This window comes from Gymnoscopelus braueri (assembly GCF_963280865.1).
Source record: "Gymnoscopelus braueri genome assembly, chromosome: 20".
Lineage (NCBI taxonomy): Eukaryota > Metazoa > Chordata > Actinopteri > Myctophiformes > Myctophidae > Gymnoscopelus > Gymnoscopelus braueri.
In genome coordinates this window covers 39,305,464-39,326,918 of record NC_137622.1, presented here as the reverse complement: position 1 = coordinate 39,326,918, position 21,455 = coordinate 39,305,464, and the positions used below count along the sequence as shown (strand labels likewise).

Here is a 21,455-nt window from a genome sequence, read left to right as displayed (position 1 = left end):
TTCTTTTTTTTACTATGTATTTTTCAGTGTTATTCTGTTATTTTCAAAAGGCAGACAATTAATGTCAACGAGGTCCAAAGACCTCGTTGACATTTGTGAAACCACAGTGCAACCCTCAGTGATTAGCACCCATCAGGGGATCGATTATACTGGAGATAAATATTCTGTGACTACTTGAAAAAGGTATAAGAACATTGAAAATTTGTTTTATTTATTATTTTTTCATTGGCCCATTAAGACCTGGAACTGTGTCATTTTTTGATTTGAGCTAAAAAGCATTATTTTACACTTTGGCTATTCAAAAATAGCAGATATACAAGCTCATAGCGCGGCACAGAGTGCCGCGCTACGAGCTTGTAGATCTGCTATTTTTGAAAAATCGTGAAAATGTGTGCAAATCTTTGAATATATATTTTTTTAAAGCGAACATTTTTAACTCAAATCTTTGCTTCTGGGGGGTCCCTGGAACAAAATATTTTGATGGGGGTCCGCGGCCAAATGCATATAATTTTGGGGGTCCTTGACATGAAAAAGATTGAACACCACTGATATAGAAACATACGTTTTTCAGAATACTGTTGAGATTTAGGAGACATGTAGAATCGGCTTCAGGTCTCAATGGGTTAATAGAGTTAAGTGGACTTTTAAAAGTAAATAAAAACCTCTACTGAACTTGGACACATCATTAGTGTTGTTTCCTGGAGTCACTGGGTGCTTCGGGTCTCGCAACAGACACCCTCCTCCAGGCGACCCCGAACCGAGGCTGATCAGACCCCGGCCTGTGTCCCAAGTGGCATGCTACAGCCCCCACTGTCTCTTGAGGGGAGTTAGAGACAGTGCTAATTAGGGGTTTAGGGTGGCAGGTGAGATGTTTAACAGCAAGTGTTGGCGACACTTGGAGGCTCTAGGCACTGGGGGTTGACTCCGGGCCTGGCTCCTCCTTCGTCTGACCAGAAGTGGGCATTCTTCTGTGCGTTGCGTAGTTTTTTTTTTGTATAAAATAATACAATACTAAAATAATACTCAAATGTGGGTGCTCTGGTGGTGCAGGGGTAAAATTCCTGCCCACCACCACGTGGACTTGGGCAGCGGTTCTCAAAGTGCGGTCCAGGGACCCTCAGGGTTCCTTGAGGGGGTTCTAAGTCAGTCCCGCGAACAGCCTATTCCCATACTGTCGAAGCGGGGGGGGGGGGGGGGGGTGGGGCTGGGAGCCTACGCGGGGGCTGGGAGCCTACCCCACTTCCGGGCATGGCGCCGTCTTAGCAGAGTCGCCTCGCTCCAAACAAACAATGTATCGCGACGGAGTTTTTATCTTTCAACTACTTTGCTACTTTTGTGTGATTGTTGCATGTTTGCACTAACTTTTAACTTGCATGTGTGCTATTTGTATGTGCAGTTTTGATACGCTAAAAAGCTAAATTAAGTTTGCACTTGCATGTACGCAACATTTTATATTTATTTGTTTTAAAAAATGCTGCTAATTGTCCCAAAAGTGTTATTAAGTCTAGGGGAAATGCTGCTAATTGTCCCAAAAGTGACTGCAAAAGATTGCTGCTTGTTTGAAAGATCTTTATACCTGCGTTTTCTCATGCCAATAAAGCACCTTTTGAATTGAAGCACAATGACAAATATTCTCTGCCTTTCTAATTAAATATCAACACTTAGCTATGTGGACCATCAACCCAAAATAGACCTTTGTTGACCCCCGGAGGAGAATTCACGTCATGGCATCAGGCCTGTACTGGGGTTCACAAAAAAGAAGCAGTTTTGTTTATCAACCCTATTTTATACTTTGTTATACAAAGGTGTTGTGCAGTAGCTTTGTAGCAGTTTTGACCTTGTAGATGAGCTGAAAATAATAATAATATATATTTTTTAATTTGTCCAATTAACTGAGATGACAAACAAGTTTGTTCTGCTTATGAAAGTGCAGGAGTAATTCTAGTGCCGAGATGCTCTCAGCAGCAGGAGGAGCAATGTTGTCACTAAATAAGTGTAGAGGAATATCTTGTTTTGTAAGGAAATGAAAATATGGCAACTCATTTAGATGTAGGCCTAGGCCTCTGTAGGTTTATGGTTTCCCATGGACTATAGCCGTTTCAATTTCTCTTCTTTCATAACAGATAATCCCCACACCAAGAGAGTAAAAAAAGAAAAAAACGTTTCAGTCATTCAGTCCGACTTCACTGTAGCCCATAGTAGCCTTTTCATACATGATATGTGAAAGTTTATAATATTTAGAGAAATTTAAAAATGTCAAATACAAAAGTAGTCGTAGTAGTTGTAAATTAGCAAACTGGACATTTAGACTGAATGTTTCCTTTATCCTCATCTTGCGCTAATGCACGCAACTGTTTCGCCAGGTTTTATTTTTGTTGTTTCTCATAAGCGTGCATCCGTTGTCCGTCAACAACAGAGCCGTCTGTGCCTGACTTCTGTACTCTGACTGCGCTCGCTTGGTGTGGGCGGGGCTATCCGTCCAGGATTGTGACGCAGTAACTAGGGGCGTCACCAGGCTCTCTCAGCCCCCGCGTAGCCTCCCAGCCCCGCCTCCCCGCTTCGACAGTATGGGAATAGGCTGTTCGCGTCAGTCCCATGCGTCCCGTACCTTCCTCTCCTGCTCCAGCCTGGCCTCCTCCCTGCTGTGCTCCAGGGCGGTGCCCACGGCCTGCTCCAGCATCTTCTGGTCCGCCAGTTTCTGCTGCTCCAGAGCCGTCTCCACGTGGATCTGCTCGCGCACGCGCTGCTCCGCCATCTCCCTGTTCAGCTGGTCGATGCGCCGGTGAGCGTGGGCGATGAGCGAGTTCAGGTCGTCCGCCGTCAGCTTGCCCGCTGTGGAGGAGAGGACATTTCTTTTAGTCATTAAGGCCAATTAATTCCTGCGAATCATCGGCGATTTTTAGAAAAACACTTCTGACTCAGATTTTTTTTTTTTTAAATGAAAACCACTCGTTTTCAACGGGCCATAGCTCCAAAATGGCGGTAGAAATGTTATTGTTCCAGTGGATACACGGATCCCTCCTCCAACCCACGGACACTTTTTTTTTTTTTTACATTTTTGTACACAACGTGGCTTCTACAGCGTTTCAAAGATCGTCTATTTAACTCTTTGACTGCCAGAGTATTTTCATAATGCACTCACCCAGTGCCAAGCGATTTTCTAGCGATTTTCGTGTTTTTAGTAGTTTTAAAGTTGTCGTAAAAGTTTAGATCCATATTTATCGATCGATGTGTGTTTCCGGAGCAGGAGTCTCTGACTATTGCTCCGGAAGCAAAACATTGCATCCGGAGCTAGTGTCCCCTTCGCTACAGGCCGTTGGAAACACGCGTCTCCTCGGAAAAATGGACAACAAAAAAAAGAACAGAGATACAGACGAAAGGAAAAAAAACTACAAACATGGAGTCGACGGGAACGGAATGACGTTAAATCCATTATTTCCGTATCCGTTTGTGCTACAGTTTTACTGCTCCCTTCGGATTCAAGATCAGACCGTGACGGTCTATAAAACAACATTAAGTAAAAACTCAGGATTTCTCGTTCTGGCACTGAGGGCATTCAGAAAAAAACTCGGGATAACTCGGGGCTTGGCACTGAGAGAGTTACGGTAATAAACGCTGGCGAGGGGATAAAAAAAAAATTGTTTAATATCTTGGCGGGTAATGGTGTTAAAATAAACATGCCCTGAAAATGCACACGGCCCGTGATGGGTGGGCAGCGAACGCTTTCAAGATTTTCAAGTAGAAAAGAAAATGCGTGCACATTGCGTGTGTGTGTGTGTGTGTGTGTGTGTGTGTGTGTGTGTGGTCTTACTGAGTCCTTTCCAGTTGGCCTGGACCTCTGGTGTGATGCTGCTCAACTCCTTCTGGAACTGCACCTTAGCTTCATTAACCAGTTCACTGTACTGGGACACGATCTTGGCCTCCGACTGGGCAGACACAACCTGTACCAACGCACACAGCCATTTCTTCTTAGTCTCATTTGGGTCACAGTCAAGTCAAGAAGTACAGATTATTATGTTAACCCATTAAGACCGGGAACACATTTTCAGATTTCTTTGGCTATTCAAAAATAGTCAATAGTCATTTTTAACTCAAATCTTTGTTTCCTGGGGATTCTACAAATGCCTTCTAAATCCTAACAGTTATTTTTTTTTTTTTTTACTTTTGTTGCTATAATATCAGTGGTTTTCACTGTTTCATGTCAAGGACCACCCAAAATTATATGTATTTGGCCGCGGGATTTGAGTTACAAATGTTCCCTTTAACACATTGAATGCCAATCGCGTAGATCTACGCGAACCTATTTAAAGCCGCAGCGTGCCAGTCGCGTAGATCTACACGAACCGCCGATTCCCATTGATTTTGCCCCAGGTGCACTTTCCGAATTTTTTTGATCCATTTCCGTTTCCGGTTTCCGGTCGGAAACAGAATTATTCGGGTTCCGTTTTTTTCGATCGTATCCGCTTCCTGTCTGGGATCCTGTTTAAAACTCGATTTTCTCGGTTGTTGTTTTTCTCCTCGCTGATCACTGTTTACCGTTGATCGGCTGTATCTTCAAGATGGCGGCTCGCATTTGGAAACTATTTTCGCTGGACGTTTCTCACGGATCCGCCGTGTGTTTAGAACCAAATGAACGCGCACTTTTAACTTATTTAGCGAGGTCTGTGGCGACATGAAAAAAACAAAAAAACAACAATAAAACGCTGGCACTGGTGAGTACATTATGAGATTAAACTCTGGCATGGAACGTGTTAAAGAAATATATATATTCAAACATTTGCACGAAGTTTCACCATTTAAAAAAAAAAATAGCAGATCTACAAGCTCTCGGTGCCGTGCAATGAGCTTGTAGATCTGCTATTTTTGCCCAATGAAATGTAAAAATGACACAAATGCGTTGCCGGTCTTAATGGGTTAAAAAAAAAACCTGTAGTTAATGGGTTAAAAAAAGAAACATGTAGTTAATGTACAAAGTAAATGTACACACACACACGTTACTGTTCACCACCTCCGCCTCGCTGACTCCTCCTCCTTACCTTGGTGACCACCTGGTCCAGGTCTACCACCATGCTGTGGAGGTTCTCCTCGGCCGCCAGGACCAGTGGCCTCACGGCGACCACCTTGGAGCCCTTGCCCTTGTCGATGGCTGACCTCAGTGTCTCCAGGGCGTCCCTGTGGGTCGAGTGGAACGAGGCGTCAGGGGACAATGGTTCATCAAACTAATACATTATTAACCCTTTAACACATTGACCGCCGGGCCCGTAGTTCTACGGGCCGTTAAATCCAACGGTTAAGCGCCAATCCCGTAGCCTACGGGCTGTGGTGCTTTTTCCTTTTTTTCGAAATTTTTTTTTTTTTTAATTTTCTAGGGGGACCATTTTCAGTGTAACACCACCCGATCTCGACCGGAAGTGCGATCACGTTTTTTGTTTCCCGTCTGCCTCCATTCTAAGTCGTACACAATAACCCCTGTAAAAGCCCCTGTAAACATGTAGTTTTTCATCCTCGCATTTCCCATGTTAACTTAAACGGTCAGAACTCAAACATGGCGGCTCCGTTTGACACGTGGTCTTCACTGGTAGAAGCAGTGAGATCTCCGCGATGTTTACAAACAGTGCACAGCTCAATCTTAAGGATTTTAACAAGATCTGTGGCGACGTGAAAAAAACAAAAAAGAACAATAAAACGTTGGCACTGGTGAGTACATTATGAGATTAACCTCTGGCGGTCAATGTGTTAAGACCTGAGGCCATTCTTTAAAATGTTTTCTAAATCCTAACAGTTTTTGAAAAAAAAAAAAAGAATTCAAGATTTTTCTAAAATAGCAGATCTACAAGCTCATAGCGCGGCACTCGGTGCCGCGCTATGAGCTTGTATATCTGCTATTTTTGAATAGCCAAAGAAATCGAAAGTGACACAGATGCGTTCCAGGTCTTAATGGGTTAACCACTTCCACCCTACTCTGGGGGGGGGGGCGAACAAAATAGCAGATCTACAAGCTCACAACAAGTTGAGCGCGCTCACTTGGCTTTGAGTAGAGCAGCTCCTGCCTCGTCCACGGTGCGACTTCTGTCGTTCAGAGCAGCTTCCAGATCCTTCCACTGGGCTGACTTCTGGTCAGGTGGGCTCTGCGCAGAAATTAAATAACCAAGTCATCAACGTCAATGGTTTCCCAACCTTCTTCAACATAATTGATTAAATAAATGAATTTGTTTAACTGTTCCACCCCTACATCAAAGTGTTGTCATTCAATGTCCCAAGCGGCCATATATCTGTAGTTGGTCTTGGAATAGCCTCGATCTCCAGGCTTTTATCGTTTAGTTTTGCTAAAAAATAAAAGCCTGGAGGAGCGCGTCGGTGTACCCGGTATAGGAAGTGTTTCATTTCCCCCAACCAACCAGAGTGCAGTGGGCGTCGCTCGTAATGTTGTGTTAACGGGGCGGGGGTTGACGGACAGATCGGTGAACCAATGGGATCAGGCGCAATCCCTCCGCGCCTCTATACACCCGCCCCTCTATACACCCGTGTAGTGCAGCCTAGTCTTGGAATAACCCCTCTAGAAACCTGCCATATACAATTTAGGCATTTGGCAGACGCTCTTATCCAGAGTGACTTACAATAATACCAATGAATAAAGTAATGCACTATTCTTTGAAACAATAACTGTTAATCAATACGTTTGCAAGTTCTGTCACACCTAACAGTGTTTTAGGAGTTTGCCATGAACAAGCTATTAAATAAGGGTCGATTGAATAAGGTTTTAAGTCGTTCTCAACGTTGGTTCTGGGGACCACCAGCGTTCCAAATGGTCAAAAAGGAGTTCTACTGCTCATCAAACAATTAACTCATTCACTGCCACTGACGTAAAAAACGTAATTTTTTCCAATTACCAAATCTGCCACTGACGTAAAAAAACGTAATTCTGCAAAATATTTTTTAAAAAAAGTTCTCAACGTCCTTCATCTCTCGAAGTGACACATTTCATTGTAGCACACCCGGATACGGAAATGACGTCAATCGAAGATTTTCGTTTCCGCCTACGTGCAAATGGGACCAAACGAACCCCTAAGGGTCCGTTTGGTCCCATTTGTACCCTTTCAGAATTAAATAAATGGCTGAGGCTTTTACAGTCTAGATTGGGGTCCCAGAGATAAAATAAAGAAATAAAAAGTGATCAACGTTCTTGAAATTCAAAAGGTTGAGAATCTTGTAGTGACTGCTCACTGTCACAGAGTCCACAGTCATGTGGTTATTCTGAGTGAGCCAACATGCCACGAACACACCACTGACATGCCAAGCTATAAATAACATGACTACCGCACACAGCCCTAGCAGGGGCTGAAGACGCTCAAAAATAGTGACAAGCAGACATACGAGAAAAGCCTGAGTTGACATTTTGCCATTGGAGTTAAATATGTTCCAAGGCACAAACACAAACTGTCAATACTAGATTAAGACTAATTGTATAATGACAACATATATAGCACCTGAGAAATGAAATACATTTGATCCTAATATTCCTGATTTATGGTGTTATCATTATTACGTTATGTTATTTAATGTATATAAAGGTACCTTATTCCATTGTCTATTGGAATGTGAAGTCGGTGGTGCATCATATCTCTCATATTGTCAGTTCTAGTACCTCTTTGTCCTAAACTATGTACAGTAATAATAAAGAAAAGATAATAGTTGATCTCTGCCTATTACAGGTCAGACGCTCAATGTTTTTTTATTTTTCTATTTTGATGTTATATTATCATAAAAATCTTTGTGTTTCATCAATTATTTGGGGTCATATCCTCACGGCACACATGTTGAGAATGGCTGGTTTAGATTAGATGTCCTTTATTATCCATAAGGGGAAATCCTTTTGCTCGGATCAGATTAGATGTCTTGAATGTCAGAACATTCCAAGACAAGGCGATGAGTAATTAAATATACACCACAATTTAAAATGCAACATGTGTTAACACATCGGGTGCCGAACACGGTCTGAACCGTGTTTTCACAGAGTGGCGCTTTGGTGCCGAACACGGTCTGAACCGTGTTTGGTGTCTTTTAGTTTTTGTCGTTTTTTTTCCACACGGGAGGGGCTGGAGCAGCTCTGGGATCACCCGTGGTGATTCTGAGAAGGATAGGCCAAGATGGATCACTGTGTAAAAAAACATGGCTCCCATCCGCTTCCGTTCCATCTCCTTCTCTAAAACCCCTATAACTCCGAAACTTTTTACGCCGGGGGAAAAACGACTCATTTTGTATGCGCGATCGCTCCGCCATTGTTACTCGCGTGAGAGATGTTATCGTTCCAGGCGTTAGCCATGGACCATCGGGCAAAATGGAGGCATGCTTTTTTTTCCACCTGGAATGCACGTCGTGGAGTCTACAGCTTTAAACAGCGCTGCGCAGCTCTAACGGTGAGATTTCTGGCGCCGAACGTAATCTGTCATTATAAAATGCTGGCACCCAATGTGTTAACCCATTAATACCTGGAACGCATCTGTGTCACTTTAGGCTATTAAAAAATAGCAGATATACAAGCTCATAGCGCGGCACCGAGTGCCGCGCTACGAGCTTGTAGATCTGCTATTTTTGAAAAATCGTGAAAATTATCTTTTTACATTTTTTTCCGAAAAACTGTTAGGATTAAAAAAAAAAATTAGAAGCGGCCTCAGGTCTTAATGGGTTAATATACCTCCGCTTCCATGGCCTCCTTCAGTTTGAATGTGTGCAGGGCGATGGCCTGCAGGGCCGCCTCCTGAGCTCCGATGGCGTGCAGTGCAGCTTTGGCTGACGTAGCCAGGTTCTCCTCAAGACTGGCAGACAACGCTGGACCACAGACAACACACACAGACAGACATACATACAGACAGGCAGACAGACAGACAGACAGACAGACAGACAGACACAGGGAACCAGTTAGAATGACACACAACAGTGGGTTCTAAAACTTTTTCACGTCAAGGAACCCCAGATTTATATGTATTTGGCCCACATCTGAAAAGAACCAGTGACGTAAAACAACGATTACATATCACTGACATAGAGTGTAGCTTTGGCTTAAAGGGCAAGACCACTTTGGTAGAGGTTTGGGTTGTGTAGCTACCTTCCCATGATGTAACTCCAAAGGTGGGTAAGAAATAAAAAATAATTGCTCCATTGATTAGAAATTGATAATTCAAAATATACTCCTCATTGACTTACATTGTACGGTAAAACAGCTCTCTGCGGATCCGGATCCAGATCTTCAAATAGTAAAATCAACAGGAAGTTGACATTTTTATTAAAAAAAACAAACAGTACTGGGTTTGGTGATGCTCTATATTGTCTGAATCAGCTATGTTTGGGTTCATTTATGTGCTAAATGAGTGACTTTGAGAGCTGTTTTACCGTACAATGGAAGTCAATGAGGAGCATTTTTTGAATTTCGGACTATAAGCCGCGACTTTTTTCCAATTTTCCGACCCTGCGGCTTATATAACGGTGCGGCTTATCTATGGATTTTTACAGCTAACGGCCACTAGGGGACCTCCTAAATCTATGGATTTTACACCCGCGGCTTATAGTTCAGTGCGGCTTACATATGTACAAATCATTCAATTTAGCTGCTGCGGCTTATATTCAGGTGCAGCTTATAGTGCGAAAATTACGGTAATTATTTTTGATTTCTTGTCCACCTTTGGAGTTACATCATGGCAAGGTAACTACACAACCCAAACCTCAACAAGCGACAACCGCAGGCAAATAGGTTTTCTTTTCATTCTCAGCTGAAAAGGCTTCAGAACACAGAGAGAAAAAAACCTGCCACGGCTCACTGGAATGGATTTTTCAGTTAAAACCTTTTAATACACGTTTGAAGGACCATGATAAAAACTTAAGGTCCTTACACACCGGGGCGTTTTTTTTCATGCGAATAATATTTTTTTTTTTAAACCTTATAAAGTCAATGCAAGCTTCCACACCAGTTTCGCGGAGCGAAAAAAGCGTCTTTTAATTATTCGGAACGAGTCCGAATTTTGCGTATATTCGCCGGTGTGTAACCGCCTTTACCCTTTAAAGGGGAATTTTGGACAACGGTTTTCTATGATGTTATGATATCCTAGGATGAATGGTACAACAGAAAAATGGCATAACTCCATCCTGGGTCCGCCACAGCTAAAAACGCGCGCCAATAGGCCTTGCCCTCGATCGCATATTTTGATAGTTTTTTTTAGATCCGTTCATAGTGACAGAACACTATGCTCCCCACCGGAAGCCTCGCTAGACGAGATTGAAATCTCATAGAAAAAAAAGTAAGAAAACCGTGGTCCAAAACTTCCCCCTTTAACTCATTCACTGCTAGACTTATTTCTGGCTGCGTTTGCCCACTGCCAGAGATTTTTCATAGTCAAAATAAAAGTACACAGGAGCCGAGATACCGAATTTTTTAAGTAATACGTTAACCAGGAAGTGGATAGGAGTCTAGATCTTTGAAAATATGATATCTCCTGGTTCTGTGGGTCAAATTCAAATTAAAAAAATAAACTAAAAATTACACTATTTTAACCCATTAAGACCTGAGGCGGTTCTTAACACATTAACCGCCAAGAACGTAGTCCTACGGTCCGTTAAATCCAACTGTTAAGCGCCGAGACCGTAGCCCTACGGGCTGCGGTCTTTTCGCGCATGCGCGGTCCGGGTGCACTTTCGGAATTTTTTTGATCCACTTCCGTTTCCGGTTTGATGACCGGAAATAGAATTATTTGGGATCCGGTTTTGACGATCACGCCCGCTCCCATTCTACAGACGAAACTGAAACTCAATTCTCTTCCTGTAGTTTTTTCTCCTCGCATTTCACTGTTTAACGTAATCCGCTCTAACTACAACATGGATACCCCGTTTGACACGCGATCTTCACTGGGAGATACAGGGAGATCTCGCGGATGTAAACAGACCGTGTAGAGCTCAATCTTAAGGATTTTAACAAGATCTATGGCGACATGAAAAAAACAAAAAAACAACAAAAACACCTTGGCACTGGTGAGTACATTATGAGATTAACCTCTGGCGGTCGATGTGTTAAAAATGTTTTCTAAATCCTAACAGTTCTTTGAAAAAAAAAAATCACCCAAAATAAAATGTTTCAGGAATTTTTCAAAAATAGCAGATATACAAGCTCATAGCGCGGCACTCGGTGCCGCGCTATGAGCTTGCATATCTGCTATTTTTGAAAAATTCCTGAAACATTTTTAGCCAAAGAAATCCAAAGTGACACAGATGCGTTCCAGGTCTCAATGGGTTAAAGGGAAGGTTCCCCCTGGAATAGGAACGCTAGGATTCAACTGGTTGAACATCCCGTCCCTAATGCATAAACAATGTTTGTACATAATGTGTGTAAAGCAGGGGTCTTTAACGTAATTCAGGCCAAGGACCCCTTAGCTGAGAGAGAGAGAGATGAAGCAGGGACCCCCACCCCCTACATATTGTATAAAACTGTTGCAGATTAAACTTTTTCATAGATAGCTTCATAGGCTTGTTTTACAGCACTATATCAATGTTGTACAAATTAATGTTTTTTATTTGTTTTTTTATACATTAGCTTCTCTATTAATTCATGTTAATGTGTAATTATCAGACATTTAACCACTTAAATCCTCAATACTAAACTTGACCATTGGCTCTGTACTTGGTTAGCTTTTTTTCCCCTCTACACCAAACCTCTTTGTCAAAAATAGCCGATCTACAAGCTCACAACGCCTCGCAGCGCCCTATCGGTTCTATATTTCGGTTCCAAAATGATATAAAAATAAGGTCAAATGTTTATTTAACACATTCCATGCCAGACGTTAATCTCATAATGTACTCACCAGTGCCAACATGTTATTGTTGTTTTTGTTCACGTCGCCATAGACCTTGTTAAAATCCTTAAGATTGAGCTGTGCACTGTTTGTAAACATAGCGGACATCTCACTGCTTCTACCAGTGAAGACCACGTGTCAAGCGGGGCATCCATGTTGTAGTTAGAACGGTTTACGTTAAACAGTGATATGCGAGGAGAAAAAACTACAAGGAGAAAATGGAGTTTCAGTTTCGTCATTAGAACGAGGGCCGACGGGATCGGCAAAACCGGATCCCAAATAATTCCGTTTCCGGTGGTGCTACCGGAAACGGAAGTAGATCAAAGATTTCCGAAAGTGCACTTTTGGTGAAATCAACGCGAACCGGCAGTTTGCGTAGATCTACGCGATTGGCACGTGGCGGCTTTAAATAGGTTCGCGTAGATCTACGCGATTGGCACTCAGTGTTAATAGAGATGCACCGAATGGAAATTTTTTGGCCGAAACCGAATACCGGAAACACTTGGCCGAAAACCGAATAGCCGGAAATTATTAATTAAAAAAAAATATCTATACATTTTTTTAAAAGTTTTTTTGTACCATTTATGTCATGGCTGTGCCTCTGTTGTAGAGCTACATGATTATGGCAAAACTAACTAAAAATTAAAAATAACTATAATGGTTCCATATTGAGATCAGTTATTTAACACAAACATATTTATTTATTGTGTAGAATTATTATATTTACTATTGTGTAGTAATAAAATATAATATGCCTCAAAACATTACCCTGCCATATTCAAGAAATTAAAACAAATATTGAATAGCCTATCAAAAGGCATTATTATAATGTCTGCAGTTGCATTATTGCACAGAGCCAAAATGCATTAATAATATTAGGTCTGCCATTCCTTCCTTTTGAAGAAGTCACTTTCAGTTTCCCGGCAACAGTTGAGTAACTGTTGACTTTGATAAGAGGTTTGATGAAAAAGGTAAATAGTAGGGCTGGGACTTGATTAAAAAAAATAATCTAATTAATTAGAGGCTTTGTAATTAATTAATCGCAATTAATCGCATTTTAATCGCATATCAATATTTGACCTGAGAACAGTGAAAAGCATTTTTTTCAAATGGATTTTGGCATACGTCTTTAAGTACATGTACTCAAGAACTGTACTTAAGTACAATTTTGAGGTATTTGCACTTGACTCTCGAGTATTTCCAATTTCTAATACTTTTACTTCTACTCCAGTAACTCCACTATATCTCAAAGGCAAATATTGTACTTTATACTCCACTACAATTATTTGAAAACTTTAGTTACTAGTTACTTTGTAGATTTAGATTATTATTATAAAACATACCATGTAACCATGTGAAAATAGCAGATCTACAAGCACAAGGCATTGTGAGCTTGTAGATCTGCTATTTTCCACCACTGGAGGCTGGTAGAGTGTGTTGTTGTTACTGATGTTTTATAGTAGTTTAATAATCATTAATAAAAATCGTGCGCATGTGACCCGCACCGCATCGTGGAATCCCCCCCCCAGTGCACCGCGCCCCCTCCCCCTAAACGGGACACACACGCGCGCGTAGGGGGGGGGGCATCTATTACAGATTCTGATTTGCCCGGCAAACATTATCAAGTCATGTTTTGCATCATGTTTTCATGCACTGTGCTGGCTGCAGTTAACTTTGTTGTTGCGCACCAACGTTGTTTGGTGCGCTGGTAATATCGGTCCGTCTGAAACTCGTCCAGTGAGAAACGTTCCGCGGTGCAAAAATAGGTGCGATTAAAATGCGTAAATTTTTTTAACGCGATACTTTTTCTGTAATTAATTGATCGAAATTAACGCGATAAAGTCCCGGCCCTAGTAAATAGTGGAAAATCTGGTTTAGACAGGTTTAGTTGAACTTTTGCATTAAATAATTAAATAATTAAAGTCAATATTAACATGGACCCTAGCACCCCTATTCTGGGGTGAACATTCAGCAACATAGCAGGTCTACAAGCTCACAACGCATCGTGATTTGACGCATTGTTAGCTTGTAGATTGGCTATTTTCTGCAAAGTGATTTGGTGTGGATGGAAAGAGCTGACCTAGAGCCCTGGGGGACCCCTGGGGGACCCCTGGTCACCTATAGGGTTGAAGTGGTTAAGTATAACACAATAATTCTAATCATTATGCATTTATCCTATATTAGAAAACCTTTTGGTTTCTTTCTGGATCATTCTTATTCCGATTATTTGCAGTAATTCACTCAGTCCTAGGACACTCAAGTAAAAGCCTTGAGTGTTTGATAACTGAAACTCTTATCACACTGTTTACAACAGAAAGGTTTTTCTCCAGTGTGGACACGCTGGTGTGTCTTCAGGTGACATAACTGACGAAAACTCTTGTCACACTCTTTACAATAGAAAGGTTTTTCCCCAGTGTGAATACGCTGGTGTCTCTGTAGGCTACCTAACTGACCAAAACACTTGTCACATTGTTTACAATAGAAAGGTTTTTCTCCAGTGTGGACACGCTGGTGTCTCTTCAGGTCACTTAACTGAGCAAAACTCTTGTCACACCGTTTACAATAGAAAGGTTTTTCCCCAGTGTGAATACGCTGGTGTCTCCGTAGGCTACCTGACTCACTGAAACTCTTGTCACACTGTTTACAGTGGAAAGGTTTTTCTCCAGTGTGGACACGCTGGTGTCTTTCAAGGCTATCTAACTGAGTGAAACTCTTGTCACACTGTTTACAATAGAAAGGTTTTTCTCCAGTGTGGACACGCTGGTGTCTTTCAAGGCTATCTAACTGAGCAAAACTCTTGTCACACCGTTTACAATAGAAAGGTTTTTCCCCAGTGTGGATACGCTGGTGTCTCCGTAGGCTACCTGACTCAATGAAACTCTTGTCACACTGTTTACAGTGGAAAGGTTTTTCTCCAGTGTGGACACGCTGGTGTGTCTTCAGGTGACCTAACTGACTGAAACTCTTGTCACATTGTTGACAGATGTGAGTTTTCTTTCCTGTGTCAGTCAGACGACGTCTCTTTACTTCCGATTGTGTTAAAGTCTTGGTAGACTGTGGACTACTGTAAGGTCTTTCTTCTTCTGAGTTTCCCTGCTGCTGGCTGGTTGTCGGGAACAGTGGGTTCATCGTCAAAGCTGCTGTATGCATGGGCTGTAATGGTCCAAGAATGTAATTAATGATCTGTGACCTTACGATCCAGGATTGATTACAGGGCAATTACCAGCTGAATGTCAAGTGTATGGATCTCTGCTAATAGTTCCTCTTGTTGGTGTTGAAGTCCTCCTTGATGTCTCTCTTTATGTGAGTCCTTCACACTGTGCAGTCTGGTTTTAAGCTGAGCTGACTCAAAGCTCATGTTGTCACTATGATGTCAGCCATGCCCAAATATGGAGTTCCATGTCATTTACTGACTCAAAGCTCATGTTGTCACTATGATGTCAGCCATGCCCAAATATGGAGTTCCTTGTCATTCACTGAGATAAAGTTTCAGCCCAGTCAAACCTCAATTGTCTTCCAGTATGAAATTAACGAGCATCAGCTGGGGACACACACACACACACACACACACAGCTGGTGTTAATTATTTTCCCCCGCGCGAGCTCTTAACTAGCGCTGGTTTGCCAACTAATGTTACACCCTCTGACAAGTGGATTCTAGTTTTTAACAGCAAATCTTGGTTACAAAGTTTGCAGGGCAGGCTGTTCCTTCCCTTACTACAGTACTTCAGTTCAGACGGTGGTGAGTGAGGGGGACGGGGGGGGGGGGGGGGTGCGAGGAGAGACGCAGCAGCTCTACGCTCTACTCCTCCATACAGAGAGACGCAACTGATGTACTACTTCTCCATACAACGGTGTTTTACCGGATTTGTGATTTTTGATCAGACTGTGCTGTTTGTGTAGGACTTCTAAACGCCTTTGTTTGAACGGCTTTTAGCGCGTCTAGGAACCGATATGCAGAACCGAAATTACATATTTTTGTATGGGTACCCGGTACCGACCATTTCTTTATCGGTTCCTACTTGGAACCGTATTTCGGTACCCAACCCTAGTTGTGAGCAGTGGTGGAAAGTAACTAAGTACATTTACTCAAGTACTTTACTTAAGTACAATTTTGAGGTATTTGTACTTTACTTGAGTATTTCCAATTTCCAATACTTTTACTTCTACTCCACTACATCTCAGAGGCAAATATTGTACTTTTACTCCACTACAATTACTAGTTACTTTTCAGATATAAATTATGATATTATGAAACACACATTAACCACTTTAGTCCTATTTTATACCTAGGCTATTTGAAAATAGCCGATCTACAAGCTCACATCTGCTATTTTCAAATATTTTAGTACTTTTACTTTTGGTACTTTAAGTACATTTTGATGCCAGTACTTTTGTACTTTTACTCAAGTAAATTTTGAATCCTGGACTTTCACTTGTAACAGAGTATTTTTATATTGCAGTATTGGTACTTTTACTTAAGTAAAACATTTGAGTACTTTTTCCACCACTGGTTGTGAGCTTGAAAGATCACACAAAGATTTGGAGGACCCCCTGTAGTAACTCTGAGGACCACCTAGGGGTCCCCGGACCCCCTGTTGAAGACCCCTGGTGTGAAGGATAAAACAGGATGAAGCTGCGTGGTGGTGGTGGTGGTCCTCCTACCCGTCAGGCTGTCCTCGTCCGCCTGGTCTTGTTGAGCCAGCCTGGCCGACACCTCCTCCACGGGACGCTCCTTCAGCGGCTCCTCCGCGGGTGCGGGGGCTTCAAGGACTGGAGCCACCGCTGGGGCGGGGGTCTCGTGGTGGCACTCTTTACACTCCTCTGGAACGCGCACACACACACACTTAACCCATTAAGACCTGAGGTGATTCTTAAAAATGTTTTCTAAATCCTAACTTTTTTTAAAAAAAAAATTTAAAAAACATTTCACGATTTAAAAAAAATAGCAGATCTACAAGCTCGTAGCGCGGCACTCGGTGCCGCGCTATGAGCTTGTATATCTGCTATTTTTGAATAGCCAAAGAAATCTAAAGTGACACAGATGCGTTCCAGGTCTTAATGGGTTAAAACTCTTTCAATATCTGTGTCTCATGTCAGAGCATTGTTGTCGGGCAGAAACCTCTCCAAGCTTTATTCTTTTTACGTTTGTTTCTGTAAATTAATGCCCTACTTCGTCATAATACAGTACAGTGTCACACAAAAGGAGTGATAAATAGCAGATCTACAAGCTCAAAACGCATCCTATTTTTGAATTTGAATCCTGTCCACACATTTTTTGGACACGTGAGGTTTCCACCCGACATCAACGAGATCACGGTATTGATGTGATGTCAATACATTGCCCAGTCCTTCCAATATGGCTGCCATTTAAAAAAAACACACACACTCAGCAAATGGAAAAAGGAAAGGAAAAAATAAAGTCAGTAGAGTGAATTAGTTTCAAGGAAACGCACAAAACAAAACAGACACAGAATAACAAGAAACACAAGTGTGAATTAGTCTTGAAGCTGCAAATCCATAAGTTTTATGCCCTACCCTGTGTTAACCCATTAAGACCTGAAACGCATCTTTTCATTTGAGCTAAAAAGCATTTTTTTTACACTTTAGCTATTCAAAAATAGCAGATATACACGCTCATAGCGCGGCACCGAGTGCCGCGCTACGAGCGTGTAGATCTGCTATTTTTGAAAAATCGTGAAGATGTGTGCAAATCTTTGAATATATATATATATATTCTTTTAAAGCAAACATTAACTCAAATCTTTGCTTCTGGGGGGTCCCTGGAACAAAATACTTTGAGATGGGGGTCGGCGGCCAAATTCATATCATTTTGCGGGTCCTTGACATGAAAAAGTTTGAGCACCACTGATATAGAAACATAAGTTTTTTTCAGAAAACCGTTTAGGATTTAGAAGACATTTTGCAGAACCGGAACCTCCAGGCCTCAATGGGTTAAGTTCTCGTGCCAAAAGTGCTTTGAGGTTCATGCAATACCCCTTGTCAACCAGTAGATGTCCTACCTGACCACAGGATCTAAAAGTTTGGGAACTGAGGTAGACCACCTCTAACCACTGCTGATGTTGTTAGTTATATTGTATAAACACAGTGGTTCTCAAACTTTTCTGGACTTGAAAATCTCAAAGGTTGGTCAGATAGTTGGGCCGCATGCATTTTTAAAAAAAATATATGTGATAAATTAATCGATTTGTGTTCCAGCTTGGATCAATGTAAATAACATAGTATACTTTCAGTTCCTTATCAGTATCACAATGAAATCTATATTTGTCAAGGTTTTCAAAGAAAAATACCATGACTTTTAATATTTTTTAAATATATATTCTCACATGAATGTTATATTATTAAAATCTTAGTGTTTTGCCAATTATTTAGGCGCCCACTTGCAATACCGTCGCGGCCCACTAGTGGTCCCTGACCCACAGGTGTGTGCACTGCTCTAGCGTACAGGTTATAAATAACGTTTTATTTACAAAAAGATACAATAATTTATGGATTGCAGCTTCAGCCAGACAAAACCAACCGTCAGTACAACAACACACCAACAGAACAAAGGTGGAAGTTAGTCCCATGTCCCATGCACGTGACAACCACAAGAAAACACACATGAATGATGAAGCCCCGGTTTTAGTGGCGTGAAAACACGCAGCAGACATGCATGTCAGGTCAGGGCGGATCGGGGGGGGGGGGGGGGGGGGGGTCACCTGCGGGTGGTGTGGTGGTGAGCTCGGTGTCGTGTGGCGCGGGCACACAAGGAACCTCGCTCAAGCCCGAGATGAGTAGAGACGCTTCGAGAGACGACTCTACAATTACAATGTACAACTTATGTATGACTTATCCAGTAGCGACTTTACAATAACCCATTAAGACCTGTGAGGCGATTCTTAAAACAAATCTAAATCCTAACAGTTTTTGGGGGGGGGAAAAAAAATCTAGATTTTTTTTTTTTTCAAGATTTTTCAAAAATAGCAGATCTACAAGCTCATAGCGCGGCACTCGGTGCCGCGCTATGAGCTTGTATATCTGCTATTTTTGATTAGCCAAAGAAATCTAAAGTGACACAGATGCGTTTCAGGTCTTAATGGGATAAGCAAGGTAAACGCATACATCAAATGCAGAGAGACGGCAGTATTAGTGCCTCAGTTAACTAGGATCACAGGTAAACCAAGAACCTAGCATCAGTCTAAACAATAATACTAACAAAAATAATCTGTACATTTACCAGGTACACCAGGTAAACAATGAACCAAGCATCTTCATAAATAACACGTTATCTCAAATTACATTTATAACATTGTGGTCGAGGAAAAACAAGCAACAAAAAAAATTAGAACAAATGACCACGGTCAGGGTTGCCAAATCTGCTCATTATAATTTCCCTGCAAGGTTTTATTTGAAAATAGCCGATCTACCAGCTCACAACGCGTCGCGATGCGACGCGTTGTGAGCTTGTAGATCTGCTATTTTCAAATAGCTGATGTATATGTTAAAAGTGCTCGTGGCCCATAATCGCTTCTTTTTGGGCTGGTTTTCCTAGACCTGGTTGCTTGTTTCTCTCACAGAATCTGGCAACACTGACCACACGGTATGTCTGCATGGTCGTCGTAATCTAGGTCAGGAGCTAAGGACTGAGGTGGAATCTGAAGAGGTCAGTCTTTCTGGAGGGCTCTGGAGGGACACGGCGTTGATACCGCCCTCCCATTACGTCAACCTTTACAAAGACCCGACCCCGTCGCATTTAACCACATGCATCCCGATTCTGAGCATGTCACGATAGTGGTCAAACGCGGTCATTAACTGGCTCCCTGCATATCAAAGAATCAATTTAGAAAAACTACTGTTGGTCTAGGGCTGTCAAACTAATATTAGATATTCGAATATTATTCGAATATTGGGAAAATATGTATATTCGAATATGAAAATTAATATTCGAATATATATATATTTTTTTTAAATGTTTATTTGACAGGGACAATACAAAAAACAATGTATCACGTTATAAAAACAAACAAAATATATGTTTTATTGGATCCGAGCACTCGATACATTGTTTTTTGTACCGTCTGTCAAAAACGAATGATTTTCTTTTTTAAATATATATATATATTTTTTATAATAATAATAATAATATTCTAATATATTCGAATATCTGCCAATTTTTAAGACCAATATTCGAATATCATTTCTGAGGAAAGTTGACAGCCCTATGTTGGTCTATAAAGCTTTGAATGGTTTAGGGGCCAAAATACATTTCTGATCTTGTGCGATTTTATGAACCATCCAGAACGATCTCAGGTTCATCTGTGAAAGGTCTTCTTTCTGTCCCTAGAATCAAAACTAAACTTGGAGAAGCAACATTTAAGTTTTTATGCACCACATATATGGAACAAACTCCCAGAAAACTGCAGGTCTGCTGCCACTCTTAAATCTTATAAATCACAGCTAAAAAACCTTTTTGTTTGCTGCTGTAAGTTTTATTTTTGCTTCTTTTGTTTTTGTTGTATTCTAATGTCCTGTTGTAATGAGTTTCCTTTGCTTAAAGGTAGGGTAAGTGATTTTCTTTGGTTAAAATAAGCGTTAAATAGCTCTATATTCTGATAGTACTCATTGCTATAGTGTTTGTTCAGTAAAAGGAGTCTCCTTGTCTCTTCAGCTCTTTATAAAACAGAAAATGCATTTTCGTTTCAGTTTCATTTCCAATTTTATCCAATCAGGATAGAGAACTCAATCAGGATATAGATTAAACAAGTGATATTGGAAGTGATGACACTAAGAAATGAGCAGGCAAAATTGGAACTGGAACACTATAAAAATGAAGCTTAAAAATGGGTACTTTCTCCTGATTGGCTGAGATTTTGACACCTACCGGAAAATTTCTTTTCTGTTTATTAAAGAGCTGGAGAGACGGGGAGACTCCTGTTACTGAACAAACACTCTATAGCAATGATTACTATCAGAATATAGTGCTTTAACCTTTTAACAAAATACTTTTTGTTTTAACCCAAAAATATCACTTACCCTACCTTTAATGTCTTATGTAAAGCACATTGAATTGCCTTGCTGTTGAAATGTGCTATACAAATGAACTTGCCTTGCCTTAACAATTTGCAATTACAATTTAGGCATGTTAGCAGAAGCTCTTATCCAGAGTGATATGATGGCTTTGACACAGACACCATGTTTAAACATGTCAAGCTTTTTAAATACATTTAAAAAAATGCACTTATTATGCATTAAACGATTTGTTGCCGTGAGTTCTTGGGATTTTTTTCTAGCATCACTATTTGATTTGGTAAGAACATCCAATATCTGAAAGATATGACTTTACAACAGCTCAGATTACGTTTGTGACTCACACTTTGACCAACATGAAACAGAATCTTCCAACAAGCCCCAAAATGCATCGTTTGGTCAGCATTATTCACTGTTTGTGTGTGTTTGTTTTACTCAAACCTTCTTAAACTGCTCAATCCATTAATAATGTATCGTTACTATTAAATACAACACAACAGGACTGTCACAGTTCATGTAAATGCTGTCTAGTACAGTATAGTGAATAGGGTTGGGATCCAACATTGAGGAGCGAGAATCGATTCTGTCA

At 41.2% G+C, this 21,455-nt stretch overlaps 2 protein-coding genes across 2 annotated transcripts in view; one reads left to right on the top strand and one right to left on the bottom strand.

Moving 5' to 3' along the window:
• The window catches only part of polr1a (RNA polymerase I subunit A), a 445,779-nt gene that overhangs the window by 400,104 nt on the left and 24,220 nt on the right, over positions 1 to 21,455 (top strand). The gene's annotated exons all lie outside the window — the stretch shown is intronic.
• Positions 1 to 21,455, bottom strand: part of immt (inner membrane protein, mitochondrial (mitofilin)) — a 39,988-nt gene that overhangs the window by 5,954 nt on the left and 12,579 nt on the right. The window contains exons 5-11 of the mRNA XM_080415301.1: positions 18,559 to 18,657; positions 16,502 to 16,660; positions 8,696 to 8,829; positions 6,025 to 6,128; positions 5,037 to 5,172; positions 3,812 to 3,941; positions 2,609 to 2,832 (exon numbers count right to left, since the gene is read on the bottom strand). Of these exons, the coding sequence (XP_080271427.1) occupies positions 2,609 to 2,832; positions 3,812 to 3,941; positions 5,037 to 5,172; positions 6,025 to 6,128; positions 8,696 to 8,829; positions 16,502 to 16,660; positions 18,559 to 18,657 (986 nt within the window). The remainder of the gene's footprint in view (positions 1 to 2,608; positions 2,833 to 3,811; positions 3,942 to 5,036; positions 5,173 to 6,024; positions 6,129 to 8,695; positions 8,830 to 16,501; positions 16,661 to 18,558; positions 18,658 to 21,455) is intronic.